General features: G+C 41.6%; 1 protein-coding gene across 1 annotated transcript in view; it reads right to left on the bottom strand.

The window, feature by feature from the left end:
* L3MBTL3 (L3MBTL histone methyl-lysine binding protein 3) overlaps positions 1 to 16824 on the bottom strand; it is a gene marked incomplete at its 3' end in the record, with an annotated part of 82642 nt that overhangs the window by 34209 nt on the left and 31609 nt on the right. Inside the window, exons 9-11 of the mRNA XM_081998391.1 lie at positions 10757 to 10848; positions 10055 to 10206; positions 1425 to 1501 (exon numbers count right to left, since the gene is read on the bottom strand). Coding sequence (XP_081854517.1) covers positions 1425 to 1501; positions 10055 to 10206; positions 10757 to 10848 — 321 coding nt within the window. The remainder of the gene's footprint in view (positions 1 to 1424; positions 1502 to 10054; positions 10207 to 10756; positions 10849 to 16824) is intronic.

Raw genomic sequence — 16824 nt, 5'->3', positions numbered from 1 at the left:
TGTAGAAGGGGATAAAGTCCCTGTGGTGCATGTGAGAAACATGCTGGGGAAGACAGTCTGGGTTACTCCTGCATTAGGAAAAGGCAAACCCATTCGTGGGATTGCCTTTGCCCAGGGACCTGGGTGCACTTGGTGGGTAATGCGGAAGGATGGGGAAGTCCGATGTGTACCTCAAGGAGACTTGATTTTGGGTGAAAACGGTCAATGATTTGAATTGTATTATGTTAATTGTTCAGAATGACATTACTACTATGGCTGCTATCTACCATATCAATGGTATTATAGTAAGAATCACCCAGATTGATGAAGAATGAGCTTCACTGAAACCAAGCAACGTGCACCAGTGATGAAACCAGAACTGGCTTCAGCAGCTTGCGCCCAACAAATCCCTTGAGATTGACATCTTCGACCTGCAGATCATGGACATGGACCGTGCCAGATGACAATCCAACACCACATACCATCTCCCCTGCCCTGAGAGACTGCTATGATGGATGAAGCCCAGAGTCATGGACTGACTGAACTTCATAGACATTTTAAGTGATGGCCCATGGACTAAGAGAGTGATATCTGTGTGTATATATTACAGGACAGGAAGAGTAATAATGAATAATTGGAATGTATTGAAAAGTATAGGACCTGGGCATGACGTAAATGGTATGGAATAAGGGGTGGATACTGTCCTGGTTTCAGCCAGGATAGAGCTGGTTTTCCTCACAGAAGCTAGTGTGAGACTGTGTTTTGGATTTGGGATGAGGAACTGTTGATAATGTGCTGATGTTTTGGGTTGTTGCTGAGCCGTCAAGGACAGTCCAGCTTCTTGTGCTGGCCTGCCAGCGAGCAGGCTGGGGGTGCATGGGGAGCTGGGAGGGGACACAGCCGGGACAGCTGACCCAGACTGGCCAAAGAGATATTCCCTACCATACGACGTCATGCCCAGTACATAAACTGGAGTTGGCCGGGGGGGCGGAAATCGCTGCTCGGGGACGGGCTGTCGATCACGGGGTGGTGAGCTATTTCTGTATTGGGCATCACTTGTTCTTATACATTCCTTTGTTGGTATTATCATTATTGTTCCCTTCTTTCTTTCTGTCCTATTAAACCGTGTTTATCTCAACCCACGAGGTTTTTCCTAATTCTCTCCTCCGTCCCGCTGTGGGAGGGAGAGTGAGCGAGCGGCTGCGTGGTGCTTAGTTGCCGGCTGGGGCTAAACCACGACACATGTGCATACTTAACACGTAATGTCTATTGTACTTCTACTTTTAATATATTATGTCCTCTAAAAAAATTCGTAACTCCCCAAATACCTATTCTTAATTACAGAAAGAATAATTCAGGAAAGGTAACAATAAGCTTATTGTAAGCTTTAATGCTGCTAGCTGACTATAACCTCCTTAAATCTTTCAGAGCAATAACATACCAACCTGGTGGGGTGATGAGAGTTCTTTTATGTTCTTTACACCATCCAACAGGATGAATATGTGGGCTAGCTGCCTCACACCTGGAAGAGGGGGAGAAAAAAGGGAATTTATAATGCAGTTCTTCAGAGAGCCTATTTATTATGTTTAGAAAACATGACATACAAAAAAGATTTAACAAATTCCAAATAACCGATGACATCTTCAACTTACACTTAAACTGCAAACATAACCTGAAGATATGAATGCATTTCATTCAGCCGTTCAGTATTTCAAGGCGACTTTTAAGAAAGATGGGGACAGACTTTTTAGCACGGCCTGTAGTGATAGGACAAGGGGTAATGGTTTTAAACTAAAAGAGGGTAGGTTTAGACTGGATATAAGGAATAAATTTTTCACAATGAGGGTGGTGAAACCCTGGCACAGGTTGCCCAGAGAGGTAGTAGATGCCCCATCCCTGAAAACATTCCAGGTGAGATCGGACAGGGATCTGAGCAACCTGATCTAGTTGCAGATGTCCCTGCTCATTGCAGGGGGCTTGGACTAGATGGCCTTTAAAGGTCCCTTCCAACCCAACGATTCTATGATCCCATGATGATTCTATGACTTCACACAGACTTGTTACAACCTAAAGTAGCATAAGGCTTTATTTACAATTTCACTGGAAGATCAAAAAATCACGTCCTTTAAGTCAATGGTAGATCTCCATTGACTAGCTATAATGCTGGACCTGAAAAATTCACATGTAGAGACTCTTGGTAGAAACTGGTTGCAAGAACACAGTAATCCCATGAAAGACAGATGGCTTTTTTCAATGCCAGGAGTGAAACTTTAAACCAAAAGCTTAAAGACCTTGATTAATGATCCAAGTTGCACCTGGAGGCAGATTAGAAAATCATGCATAACTGCAATACACTGTCAATAACAAGTAAAAATTCAAAACCAGATTGTGAGTGGTTTGAATTGAGCTATAAGCATGTTATTATAACCCAGCAGCACATAAGCAAAGTACATCTGAGAAAAACTGTCAGCAAAAAAGCATAAAAAAGCATTTTAGGCCCAAAACTTCTTGAAAGAATCAAGAACTAATCAGTGATCCATGATGGCAAATTGCTCTAAAAAGTTGATTAAACTCTCCTACTCAAGGGACTAACAACTTCCTTGATACTTTCTGTCATGTGCATCAACTTCTGTACTAGTGCTGTAGCCTGTGGCACGCCACAAGAACCACAAAAGACTAACAGAGGCAGGGTGAGCTACACTTGACGTGCTGGCATCTGTCCGAAGCAAGGAAAGATCGCTCTCACTGGGCTCACTGGTTCAGCTGCATTGTGCTTAGTAGAAAGAGACACTGAGTGCTGGCTATCAAGTTCTGTTAGCAATACAAAAAAAATCACACACACTGTGAAAATGTAATCGATATAGATGCAGATGACAGAAGAACTGTTTGGACATCCAATTCTACATATAACTATAAAATTTTATTACAAATTGTTATATTATTTCACAACATAACATGTTGTGTACAATATAACATATAGTGTATGTAATATGTAATGTATATACTGTAATTATTATATTATTACTGAATATTATTAGGAAAGGCAAAAAGCAAGACTGATTACAGGGAAAGTAAAAAGCCATCAGACTCTGCTGTGAAACATGCACCATCACTATGTCTGCATCGATACTTAATGATTGTTTTTGAGTTGGCTGAACAATTAACAGTGCTTTTTAAAGAAGATAGCAGTTACGTAGTCAGGGTGACTAAGGAACATCATGCTGACACAAAATGCTAGCATTACTCTGCATGGCACTGTACTACACAGTGCATGCATACTGTTTGCCGCCATTTAGCTGCGAAGTCATGTATAACCATGTAATTCCCATGTAGATGTGTCCTTAGGGACCTCACTTCTCTCAGAAGCCTGTCCCACCTAATTTCTTCTTTAGTTAGATAAATCCAGTATTACAGTGCACTAGCGCTCTCTCCCACTATTTCCTAACCCTAAAGGCACTTCAGTAGCTGACATTAAATATTCCCAGTTATGCGCACTCTCACTTCTGGAGAATCCCATCAGCGTTTCCATCTTTCCAGTGGCCATGAGCCCAGTGCCTTACTCACTCCAAAGACCCACAAAGACCAACAAACTGCAGCCTGGGTAAGCTGAAGTACCTAAGGCCTTTATTCCCCAAGGAGGGATCAAGAAACCAAACTTAAGTAGACAAGTGGTAGTCTAGATAGAAACACCATCTCTCCCTCCTGCTGAAGGAATGCTGCTTCCCAAACACTCCTCAAATATATTTAATGAGCAAAGACGACAAGCAGAGAGCATCAATGCACGAAGACATGTACTTCATATACAATAACCATTGCATAAAATACTGAAACACTCATTGTAATCCAGTTTCTATTTAATCCCTTTCTGAAGTCAATGTCTCGACCTTTAGGCTGGAGAATAACATGTATTCTCTCCCTTTCCCCTCACCCCAAGAATTACTACTGCAAAATGTCTCAACACTGAGTCTGCTCTCCCTGATTGTTATGTGTGAAACAGGTCTGCTAGTATTTCTTTGTAATGATGTCAAACAGATAAATTTCTAGCACATAAAACCTACCTTTGATAGACTCTGTAATGGCTCTGAAAAGGATCCAGCTTACTTCAAGAATACCATCTTTTGTTCTACCACAATATATAAAGCTGTACTGTATGTACTTTGTATTTATAGTATCACACTAGGTACTCTCTAAATCACTGAAGTTGCCATTAATAAAAGGAAGCAAAAAGACTTTTGTGATAATTTTGTACTGTTAAAACTCGGCATTTGTGCTCCTTTTTTCCGATTCTGTCCTTCATCCCAACTGCCAGGAGGAGTTAGTGAATGGCTGTCATGCTGAACCATGACAGCATCTGACTTCTAGAAATGCTCTGCCCCAAACAAATCAGGGAAGAGGTGACTGCTTCACACTCCCTCTGTCCTCTTCCTTTCTCTTTACAGTAACTGTGAAGAGAAGCTAACAAGCAAGGGGGGCAGCACTTCTCTTTTCTATCCCTCTCAAGTTGGAGTTTTACATGGAAGAATTTTACATGGATGAGGAATCCATCTGTACTGGAAGGACATATCCTCTTACTTCTTGAAATGTTTTGGAGTAAAGTCCACAAATTATTTTCAAAAGTATCCTGAGTTAAATTTGGAAACAGGATCCATGCTCATGAGTCACTAGGTATTACCAGTAATATACTTAAAATAATGACATAGATGTGTAAAAACACTTATCAGGACAAACCTTCTAAATGCACTTATTCTGTTTTGCTTTTTCAAGCATAGTTTGAACATACATTTTTATAAAAATCTGAAAAGTAAATGCCACTGCACATACTTCTTGCTTTGAAGATTCAAGAAGAAGCAAGTGACCAAGGTATGTCGCAATGTAGTCATGTTTGCATGCATGTCAAGGTGCACTCCTAGAAGATGCTCTGACATCACAGCAATGGGACTAAACACAGAACACGTAGCAACAAGTGCTACACACCACAGCACTGCAAAATAGCACTATAAAAAACCCACAACATTTTGATTTGCTTGAAAAGAAAAGCCCAGTCATTACACATGAGCCTGTAAGAAACTTCTGTAACCATGGTGGCCTCAGGAAAAAAAACATCCCTGTTCCAGCAAAACCAGGTCATACAGCCCATCTTTACCTACTGATTTCACACAGCCTTTTAGCTTCTAACAGTCCATTTAGCAATAAAAAGTAGAGATCAGTAAAAGTCACAAAATTTAAAATAAAACTATTATGCCTTAACGTGTGTTATTTCATGGACATATTATCCAGTTTGGAAGAACAATAATAGCCTATCAGACTAAGTCCAAAACTTGTCAGCTGGAATGCTAAAGGCTACTCCAGCTTTTCACAATCAATTTGCCACATCCAATAGCTTTTTGTCTCCTTTGTTACAAAACAGAAGGCAGATCACCCAGCACACACGCTTCATAAAACATGATGATCCATGAATTGTGAGGATGCTTGCTAGGCCAAAAAAGGTTACCATCACTAGCACGAGCTGAAGAATTTTGCACCTCCAAACCGACCCACCCCTGGACTGTGCCAGAGCACCACCACCTTCCACCAAGCAGCAGAGTGGTGATACATGCACACTCAACTAATAAAGCAAGATTATAACGTCCACAGAATTCATGCCACTTGTGATCCATTCTTTCCATCACGTGAGAACATGCAGACAAAGATATCTATTTTCCATACTGGACACTGAAGCTAACCCAGGAAGCTGAAGCAGCAGAGCATGCAGGCTGAACCCGTAAGAGAACAATGCAGAGGGACAGACCAAACAGCAGCTCCACCGAGTTACAGACAGCTTAACTACATTTTACAAAAACATCAAAGCAGGGAACAGCTATGTTATTTAAAAGACTGGGAAGAAGTTCTGCAATAGGGAAAGCCAAGGGCAGCTGGCAATGTGAGCCCCTAGAGCGTGCACCGCTCCACATGAAAGGAACACGTGAGTAGTTCAACAACCCTTAACTCACAGCAGCAAAGCATGTCCCAACTGGAGACTCAGATATGGAAGAAGACTTAGTATTTTTCTATTGGTCACTTTCAGTTGTCCTGTTAGTTTTTCCTAAAAGTCTGTTTCATATATACAGCTCATTAAATTCACATCAAGAGAGATGGATGATAATGCTAGATGTTAAAAAACCAAATATTCAGTTCTTTCAGAAAAATATTTTCCCATTAGGTCTCCACCTCAAGATCTGGACAGAGTTTTTATTTAGTCATTGGCATTTTCTTTAAAATAAGCTGTATGTGTTGTACTCATTTTCTGCTTTGAAATAATTTCTGATTTTCCCTTTTGGGAAAACAAACCTTCTGGTATTTTGATTTTCACTTTATTAAATGTAGATATAATCTGTAATGAAATGCTATTTATAAAAAAACCCACTTATACACACATTAAGCCCATAAGAATGCTATTTATGCAACTTCTTGATTGTGAGATGTCAGTCATCTAATCGTGCATAAAAAAGAAGGAAAAAAAAGAAAGAAAAACACAGAAACCATCCTGCAGCCCCATCTAGTGCATAAGTGAGAATACTTCATCACTGACAAGTGTAAAGCTGGTATTATTATAGGTCAGGACTTCCCAAAATTTGGCCCATGAGGTTATGGTATGCGTCCAGAGGTGGTATAGCATAATAATAGCAAGCCACATTACCGTATTTTCTATTTAAATTTTGATAAAAGAGCTGCATGGTGATTTGCATAAAAATTTAGAACTTTAGGGTCAGATACTGGTCCATTATCCACTTAAATAGTTAAAACCATGCACTGTGGCTCACAGTTCTTTAAGATTGTTTTATCTTCTTTTTGGCATAATGTAACCCCTTCAAAAAGCCTGTTTCTTTCAAAGAGAGCAAAGTTAATTATCTCAAAACCAAAACAAGCAGCAGATTTTTAACGACTTGTCTGTTAGCAAAGCAGCAGATACTGGTGGAGAGCAGAACTGGCCTCTTACTTGGCCTCACATCAAAATCTAGCCTGTTCCAGAACTTACACAGCTCAGAAAATGGTTCAGAAAATCAAAAGTTGATTTGTCTTCACAAGGCGCTTTTGAATCATTTTTTCTATGCAAGACAGACAGCATGGGACACTGTATTTTCTCACACTCCTGGTAAGCTGATCCCAACAGCTGACTGTAGCACCTTCTCCACCGGGGAAGTTCAGACCAAGCTGTGGATAAGGGCCAGAACCCTCTGACCCAGTGAGTTTGGGCTTCAGCACGTCCAGCGCTGCCATTGCTCCATCTATCCCTTAGGCAAGCGGCAACAAGCTAGCAGAGCTTCACCTCCTGTGCAAGCTCTGGCTGTGTTTGGGTTTGGTCACAAAACCATTAGGAAGCTGAGGCGATGTAAATCTGTGTGTAAGCAGAACAGATGCAAGAGAATGGAGAACTGAAAGCCAGTGTGGACCTGTAGTTAATTCATAGTTCAGACATACCCAAAGATTCCCAAATGCTATTTCCAGATTCAGTCAACCTTAAGAAAATTTGGAAATTCCACTCAGAGGGAATGCCTTTGGCTCTCAAGTAAGTATTATTTGTTTCATCAAAAGAGATGGGACAGATGGAAAGGACCTGATGGCCTGTGTAGTGTAAGTCAAAATGCTCCTTCTTTAACGTAAGTCTTAGATCTGTTGATTTCCTTCACTTTTCTTCCTTCTAAAAGCCACTGCCAAAGGACAATTTAATGGGATTTAATACACTGAAAGTATCACCACTATGCATTAAAGAGCTGTAGTAACGACTAATTCGAGCCAGGTACTTATTTTCAACTGTTAATGTATTTTCTAATGCTCAGGGAAAAGTCAGGAGGAGCATCTTCAGGCTGAAAGCCTGAAACCTAAAAAAGCTTAGGCGATGGTAATAGATTTGTTGCCTAAAGTCCAATAAAATCAGTAAACTGTCTTTTAGTTATCCAAGAAAAGGAAAGAATTTTTAACCTCAAGGAAAAAGTTCAATCTACTCAAACTAACTAAATCACAAAAGATAAACAGAATAAAAAAGGTACTTGTTTGAAAATAATCAATTACATACACTAAATACATGACTTCTCCTTCATTATAATTCTGAGTTTCAAGCTTAGATGCAGGCGCAAGGCAACTGTGAAGCTCTGCTCTGGGCAATCCCAACAGAACTTTTAATTTTTAGTTGCAGAAACCAGTTGGTAGATGTGAAACTTACGCATCTATGATATTTTAAGGCCCCTGAAAATCTGGTATCTAAAATTGAAAATGTAAATGGAATGCATTCAGGATGCATTTTCAGACTCTCTTTTGGTCAGACATTCCACTGCTATTTTCATTTGCTGTTCTTTTCTCCCATTTTCTTTCCTTCCTCCTCTATTCACTCTTTTTCTCAATCACAGCAATGCAGAGAAGTAGGCCACACCACTCAAAATTTCATTTCCATGCACAGTATTTCTGGTAGCATCTTCTTGCTCCTTCCAGAAAGGTATTACAATTTCACCAAAAGAACAAATCTTCAGCTTGGCTTCAGTATAAATACAGCTCCAGTGATTTCTCAAAAACCTATACATTTCCGACTTCAATTTTCCCTCATCCTTTAAGAAGGTATTATTTCATGTATTCTACATATGAAATTCAGAAAACCCATTTCAGAATATGATGACTGCAAAGATGTAAAGCCTGGTTATGTACTTAAAAACTGCTTTTCCCTCTTCTGAGAAGTCTGGTGGACAAAACTCCTGTTGACATGGGAATACTAACAAGCCTGTCTGCTACACAGTGCAATGTTTTAGAGAGATACTTATGCTACCTCTAAACAAACTACAGGTTGTATTGTATTGTTTGCCCTAAAAGCCTTGCCTAACTGCTGACTTAATTATTAATTAATGGCATAACTGTTACTAGCGAGCATTCAAATACCAGGAAGTTCTGAATACCTTTTCCCAGTCCCCAGTTTCCTGCTGCTTTGTAGAAGAAATGTGTGTTCTCTGTTACTTCTTCATGGAAATAATCATTAATCTTTCTGGCCTTTGACCCATATGGCCTATTATCTTGATATTCAGTCCCTGACCTCACCAAAATGCCTGTTCACTGATGCTTCAGTAATGTAGTTCTCCTGCAGTTTATTTGTCATGTAGCCCATACAATTACTATTTCAAGAGATGGACTCACAAAGTTTTGAAATCACATAATCATTTCACATCTTTCTCATTGACACAGTGCCTAAGCAGTCATCAAATATGGATGAAGAAAACTTTCTCCATTTATTTTTGCAGCCTCAGCTATACAATTAAGTTGCCACTACAGAATCCAAGATGTAGGCTTACAATGCTTTACCTGTTCTGCAGTAACATACTCTTCAAAGAATGTAAGATATATATAACTTTAGCCTAAATGATCTGCCAAAATAAGATGCAAGTGCAAATACAAACCTGCACTGTGACAGCCAAAGCCTGAATTTCCTTCAGGATCTTTATGCTCATAGTATGTCCTGTTCCACCCACTGACTTTTTATATAGATACACAAAGTCCCTCCACCATACAATATGCAGAAAGTTCATCTCTAACACAGGTCAGGATACCAGGATCCCAATTTTCAGAGGAATGTAGAACACATAACACTAAAACCAGGTTTTGCCACTATCCTGACGCCTTACAGAAGATTGCTAAGGTTTGGTCTGAACAACATAGTGGTTCAAGAACCTTATGAGAAAATGCAGCCTTTCTTCCAAGTTACAACTATATGTAAACCTAATTCCAAGTACAATCAGTCACATTATTATGGTGTATATTCTTCACTAAACCATAGGATGTAATTGAAATGAGAAATTAATCCACAACTCCGGATGTAGTAGCACATTGGAACGCTCATTTAGTAGAATCTCTGGAAATTTTTTACGTGCAACCTGACATGGGGAATTTGATTTCTCCAGTCTGTCACTGAGATGCACTTTGGTGGCCATGATCACAAATCTAGCAAAAGTTGGTATGGTAACTGTATCGACAGTCTGGAAAGTATCACAGAAAATAGCGCTTAAAGCTAACACATTTCTAATATGTCTCACTAGGATACAAAACAAAAACATCATACCAGTAGTCGTAACTCTCATCCCAGTTGTCAAAATGAACCAGAAAACGATTGTCCACCATGTCTGTTACTGTAGCAACACAAATGAAAGTCGGGTTCTTCTTGTCTACGGCTTCCAGCTTCATCCCCACTCGAAATCCCGATGGAATCACTGTCTACATAGAGAAAGACATTTAACTGAAAATAAACACTATAAATCCAGAAATCTCCCCAGTGTCCACAATCAATATATTCATGTCATTTCTGAGTTTCCCAATTAGCTGCCCCAACAGAGTGGCAGCAGCCTAATTAGTTGACGAGAGAGATGTTCAAACACCGAGAGTTGTGGTTTATGAAGTAAAAAAGCCCTAAGCATGTTGCTAAAATTAAAAATGTTGGTTTTAACTTGGTCTTAGATACTCTCTCTGAAAGACAATGTTTGTTCCACAACATTATGGTGTGAGACACAGTACTAACAACAAGTCTTAAATTTAATTTAATATACCATTTCTGAATGTGCCAGATCAGATCTTTAAACAGATTAGTAAAAAATTAATAGATCACAGTTGCAGAGGTGAACTGGAGATGGTTATCGAATTTGTTGTAAACATTTTTATTTTAAATTTCAGGTACCAAGTCTGCCATCACTGAAATGTGCTGGAATTCTACCACATACATGAGCATACAAGCAACTTTCCACACCATTAGTAACAACCGAGTACTTACTGCATTCTGGTTTTCAAACAATGATTTAGGAGCAGCTTGAGCCTTGCATGCCTTTAGGTATGAGGGCCAGCTGAATTCTTCTTCCTTATATCCTAAATGAGGGTCATAAAAAAATGGCAAGAAATTATATTCATGAGACACAAGGTGCATGCAGGTGATTTGATCATAATTGATCAAACTGTTTTTTCCATCCAGTTCTGAACTATTTCTTAAAGTTTCAAAACTGAAAAGATTATGCACTGTTATCCATTTATTTTAGTTTTATATAAACTACAGTGGGAAATTTTACTTTAAAACTACTTACTAATTCTAACCCAGTATGAATTCAGTGAGTCTCTGAGAGAGCACTGGTTTGGATTAGTAGAAATTTTAGCAGGACACACTTTAGAAGAGCTTATAGAGTTCAAGAGAAAGTTGATGAAGCTTTTCTATTTTTATTCAGGCACCTGGTATTACAAAGAGGAATCATGTTCTTTATTTAGGGCTGGCTGAGCTTCTTTACCAAAATGTCAAGCTTTCTTTACACTAATTCACCAAAATACTCTGCCTTCTTGAGCTGCACATTATTAGTTTCTTAGAGTTGGTTAGGACTGACATTTGAACTGTTCCTAACCTTCACATGGGAGGAAGAATAGTCATATAAATAAAGCACTAGGCAAGAACTCAGGAGATTTCCGCTCAGTTTCAATTTCACCTTCAAAACAAGCTGGTGAGCATTTCTTACAAAATCACTGCTCTATCCCTGATCTTTGACCCTACAGTGCTGGCCATCAGGGGACCTGAAGGTCCTCAAGGTGCAAGAATGCCTAGGAGGAGCCTATAAACCAAAATCTGTAATTCTACCAAATAAATAAAATAAAAAAAATCAGTCTCAGTAAGGTATCAGTTTTACACTATAATCTCCCTCCTTTGGAAGAAACCTCTCTGAGTGGCACAGGCTACAAGTCACCTCTCTGTCTCTCCCCAAGAAAACCGCACCTTACCACGTCTCTGCCTTGCACGTACTAACTAAATTCCCTTTGGTGGTCTGACACAGACACAACCAACAAGCTTAGGGCAAGTGCTCTCCAGCTGGTTTTCACAGAATCACAGAATCATTAACGTTGGAAAAGACCTTCAAGATTATCAAGTCCAACCTTCAACCCAACACCACCATGTCCACTAAACCATATCCCAAAGTGCCACGTCCACACGTTTTTTGATTGCTTCTAGTGATGGTGACTCCACCACCTCCCTGGGCAGCCTGTTCCAACGCTTGACCACTCTCTCTGTAATAAAATTTTTCCTAGTATCTAGTCTAAACCTCCCCTGGCAAAACTTGAAGCCATTTCCTCTCATCCTATCACTAGTTACTTGGGAGAAGAGACCAACACCCACGTCACCACAACCTCCTTTTGGGTAGTTGTAGAGAGCGATAAAGTCTCCCCTCAGCCTCCTCTTCTCCAGACTGAACAACCCCAGGTCCCTCAGCTGCTCCTCATAAGACTTGTGCTCCAGACCCCTCACCAGCTTCATTGCCCTTGTCTGGTCACACTCCAGTAACTCAACATCCTTCTTGAGCGACGGGCCCAAAACTGAACACAGTATTCGAGGTGCGGCCTCACCAGTGCCGAGTACAGGGGCACAATCACTTCCTTACTCCTGCTGGCCACACTATTTCTGGTACAGGCCAGGATGCTGTTGGCCTTCTTGGCCACCTGGGCACATTGCCGGCTCATGTTCAGCCGGCTGTCAACCAGCACCCCCAGGTCCCTTTCCGCCGGGCAGCTCTCCAGCCACTCCTCCCCAAGCCTGTAGCGTTGCATGGGGTTGCTGTGACTGAAGTGCAGGACCCGGCACTTGGCCTTACTAAACCTCATACAGTTGACCTCAGCCCATCGATCCAGCCTGTCCAGATCCCTCTGCAGAGCCCTCCTACCCTCCAGCAGATCAACACTCCCATCCAACTTGGTGTCATCTGCAAACTTACTGAGGGAGCACTCAATCCCCTCATCCAGATCATCAATAAAGATATTGAACAAGACCGGCCCCAGAACCAAGCCCTGCGAAACACCACTTGTGACCGGCCGCCAGCTGGATTTAACGCCATTCAACTATGACTCTTTGAGCTCGGCCGTCCAGCCTGTTCTTTACCCAGCAAAGAGTACACCTGTTTAAGTCATGAGCCACCAGTTTCTCCAGGAGAATGTTGTGGGAGGTGCTGTCAAAGGCTTTACTGAAGTCCAGGTAGACAACACTCACAGTCTTTCCCTCATCCACTAGGCAGGTCACCTGGTCATAGAAGGAGATCAGGTTGGTCAAGCAGGACCTGCCTTTCATGAACCCATGCTGGCTGGGCCTGATCCCTTGGTTGTCCTGCACAGGCCCTATGAGCACCCTCAAGATGAACCACTCCAGAATCCTCCCTGGTACCGAGGTCAGGCTGACAGCCTGTACTTCCCCAGATCCTCCTTCCGGCCCTTCCTGTAGATGGGCGTCACATTGGCAAGCCTCCAGTCAGCTGGGACCTCCTCTTTTAACCAGGACTGCTGATAAATGACAGAGAATGGCTTGACAAGCTCCTCTGCCAGCTCCTTCAGTACTCTTGGGTGGATCCCATTAGGCCCCATAGATCTGTGAGTATCCAGGTGGCTTAACAGGTCCTGAACCATTTCCTGTTGGATTATGAGTTTATTGTGCTCTCCATCCCCATCTTCCAGTTCAGGGGGCTGAATACCCTGTGGATACCTGGTCTGGCTAGGCTTTCCGTCTGTTGCTTCTACTTCAGAAACAGCAAAGGGCCTACAGGCTCCAAAACTCTTCCCACTATGCCAGCCAGTCCAATAAAAAAACTCCTTCCTCCTACAAACTTTACCCTACTACATCCTCAGGCTACCACTAATACAGCATGACCAATATTAGCTTTAAAACAAACTCCCTATGTTATATCAAAACAGTTGCCTCCACTATCAATGCCTCAGGACCCCTTATGCATTTACAGTGTGAACTGTCCCCTGCATGACTTCCACATTTTTATTCTAGCACTTGGAAAGAAATCTAAATTTCTGATGATAGTTTGCCTCTTCTAGTTTCTCAGAGGAAAAAAAAAATTCATAATATATTGAACTGCATAAAATAATGCACAAGAAACCATTTGTATTTCTAATCTGTAAAACAGTATTAAGAGTTGTAAGCAAATAGTTTTTTTCCTTTATTAGCCTGTTAAATAATAGTTATAGGAACATCTATTTTAGCTCTTACATTACAATCTAGTAAAACAAGACCAAAACCACTACCGATTTCAGTGAGTGATTGCCTTAACTACTGAAATGTGTCACCTCCTGACTATTTGAAGTGTTACTCAAATATGCCACCGAAAACAGCTCTGTTTGTGATTGTGAAACAGCTTCTGGACAGCATGGGTCTTCCACTCACCAAGTAAGAAAGGAAGATCTCTAACTCCTACCTTATCTCTCAAAAACCGACCAAAGGTGAATTTGATTTAGTCAGTGTAGATACAGAACACTATTCACTAAATAAAACTATGGGCTTTATTAATTTCCAGTCAGTTTACAAATACATAATGTGAAGGCTAACTGGCATGATATAATTTGTTAAGTAGGGTAGGATAGAATAGAATAGATTATTTCAGTTGGAAAGAACCTACAATGATCATCTGGTCCAACCGCCTGACCAATTCAGGGCTGACCAAGTTAAAGCATGTTGTTCAGGGCATTCTCCAAATGCCTCAAACACTGACAGCCTTGGGGCATCAACCACCTCTCTAGGAAGCCTGTTGCAGTGTTTGACCACCCTCTCAGTAAAGAAATGCTTCCTAATGTCCAGTCTAAACCTCCCCTGGTGCAGCTTTGAACCATTCCCACACGTCCTATCACTGGATCCCAGGGAGAAGAGATCAGCACCCCCCTCTCCACCTCCCCTCCTCAGGAAAGCTGTAGAGAGCAATGAGTTGGCCCCTCAGCCTCCTTTTCTCCAAGCTAGACACACCTAGAGACCTCAGCTACTCCTCATAGGACATTCCTTCCAGCCCTTTCACCAGCTTTGTTCTCCTCTTCTGGATGCATTTAAGGACCTTCACATCCTTCTTAAATGGAGCCCAGAGCTGCACACAGTACCCAAGGTGAGGCCGCACCAGTGCTGCGTACAGCAGGATAACCACCTCTCTTGACCAGCTGGTTATGCTGTGTTTGATGCACCCCAGGATGGGGTTTGCCCTCTGGGGTGCTATTGAGGTGTGGTATGATTGATATGTATGGTGTGATTACCTCATCACTGTATTGAGCCTGCTGCTGACCAGCAGCCCCAGATCCCTTTCTGCAGGGCTGCTCTCCAGATAACAGTAGATAAGCATCATAGTTTCTTGTAATACAGTAATACACTTTGTTCTTCTGTGAATCTGAATATTCTTCTCACTTTGATCTTTCCTTCTTCTTTATGAAAGAAAATTGGTGAAATTTATTTTCAGGAGTTTGTGAAACTACACCATTATTAGGACTACAGGGGCTTCTGGAGCAGAACTTCAATGCACAGTTCATGCCTCACATTTTTCATGCCTGTTTTTGGTGGCAATAGAATCATAGGTCTTGGTTTTAAAATTCACTTTTGGTTTGTTTACATGCTTTCATTTATGTTGATTTGCTAAAACCTGGTTTTGTTTAAAAAGAAACACTACAGAGATGTATTAATTTTCCCAAAAAACGTCAATGCTATTTTTACTTTGGAACCTTCAGCGACAGTTTTCAAGGCTCTCCCCTTCTCTGCTGACTGCAGAGCAACTCCTCTGAAGTGGTTTCAGAAGGCCAGGTGGCCTCTGCTGCACCAACTTCTCCCTTTGGTATCCAAACAATTCTTGGCTTAATCCAGGCAAAAACGCAGCAGTATTGCCATGGCGGAGCCCATGTTAATTCTGGGAACATACACACAGATCCATCCCCCCTCCGCAGGTTTCACCTCCGCGAGACAGAAACGTGACCTCCTTTGTACACAGAACAGCATCATTTTTCCCCCCGTGAAACCCAGTTTGGTTTTGCGGCTCCACTCCCCCGTGTCCGCTGGAAGCCCAGTGGCAGCTGCCTGTTGCCTCTGCTGCCATGGGGATGGGACACACCCTGCCACGAGGCCTGTCCTGCCCGGAGGAACGAAGAATTGCCTGCCTCTTCTGTTTTAATAAACAAGGATACATATGTGTATCAGAAAACATCTATAACAATATCCTTCCTTTCACATGTCATCGCCCCTCCCGTCCCCCCCCCAGACTTCTCCCATCGCAATAAATAGCCTCCCATCCCTCACAAGGAAAGATCAACTTAGGCCTGTTTGGAAAGTTACCCCTTTCAACCTTCTCAGAAAACAAGGAGTCAGTTGCTGGGCCCCAAAATGCCCCTGGAGCATACCCGCCTTACAACCCCTGCCTGTGAAGCAGGACATTTCTGCCCAAGCTTGCAGGAACAATCAGCCAGGGCTGCACTACACAGAAAGACGGCAGGAGTATCTGTGCCTTTCTCAGGCCACCAGGTTCCAAACAGTTTATGGTTTATACCATAAAGGTCATAAGTTTGCGCTGTATCTCGAAAACAAATCGCTACTAATGCAAACTTTTGAGTTCTTCTGTGAGGTGGTATTTTATGTGCCCTATGTCATTAGTGGTATCAGCTTTAGCATCTGTATGATTTGCAATGAAGACTAAAAAGAAATCATTACTAAAATGTCATACCACAGCAAAATATGAGCAATCTGTCCAACCCAATAAAAACACACATAAAAATATCAGAAAAACGTAAGTAGTGAAAAGCCCTCCTGCTGAAAAACTAGACAAAATAAGTTTAACTGATGAACTGCTGTTTGCCCTCAGCCTCCTTCCAATGCATGACTACCATACTGCTTGTTCTTTCCCGTTCCTCTTCCATTCCACAACAAAGCTAGGCTTGCACTGGGACAACGGAAGAAGTCCCACAAGTATAAGAGCAAGTTTCAGCAATCACACCATACCTCATCAGTGATGAAATGGTTTACCACTGAGGTGAAGTGACAGAACTAAGCCATGCAAAGGCTAGAGCACTTTGCAGGTC

This window comes from Phaethon aethereus, assembly GCF_964289735.1.
Source record: "Phaethon aethereus genome assembly, chromosome: 3".
Taxonomy (NCBI): domain Eukaryota; kingdom Metazoa; phylum Chordata; class Aves; order Phaethontiformes; family Phaethontidae; genus Phaethon; species Phaethon aethereus.
Note: the sequence above shows the minus strand (reverse complement) of the source record. Positions and strands in the feature narration are given on the sequence as shown.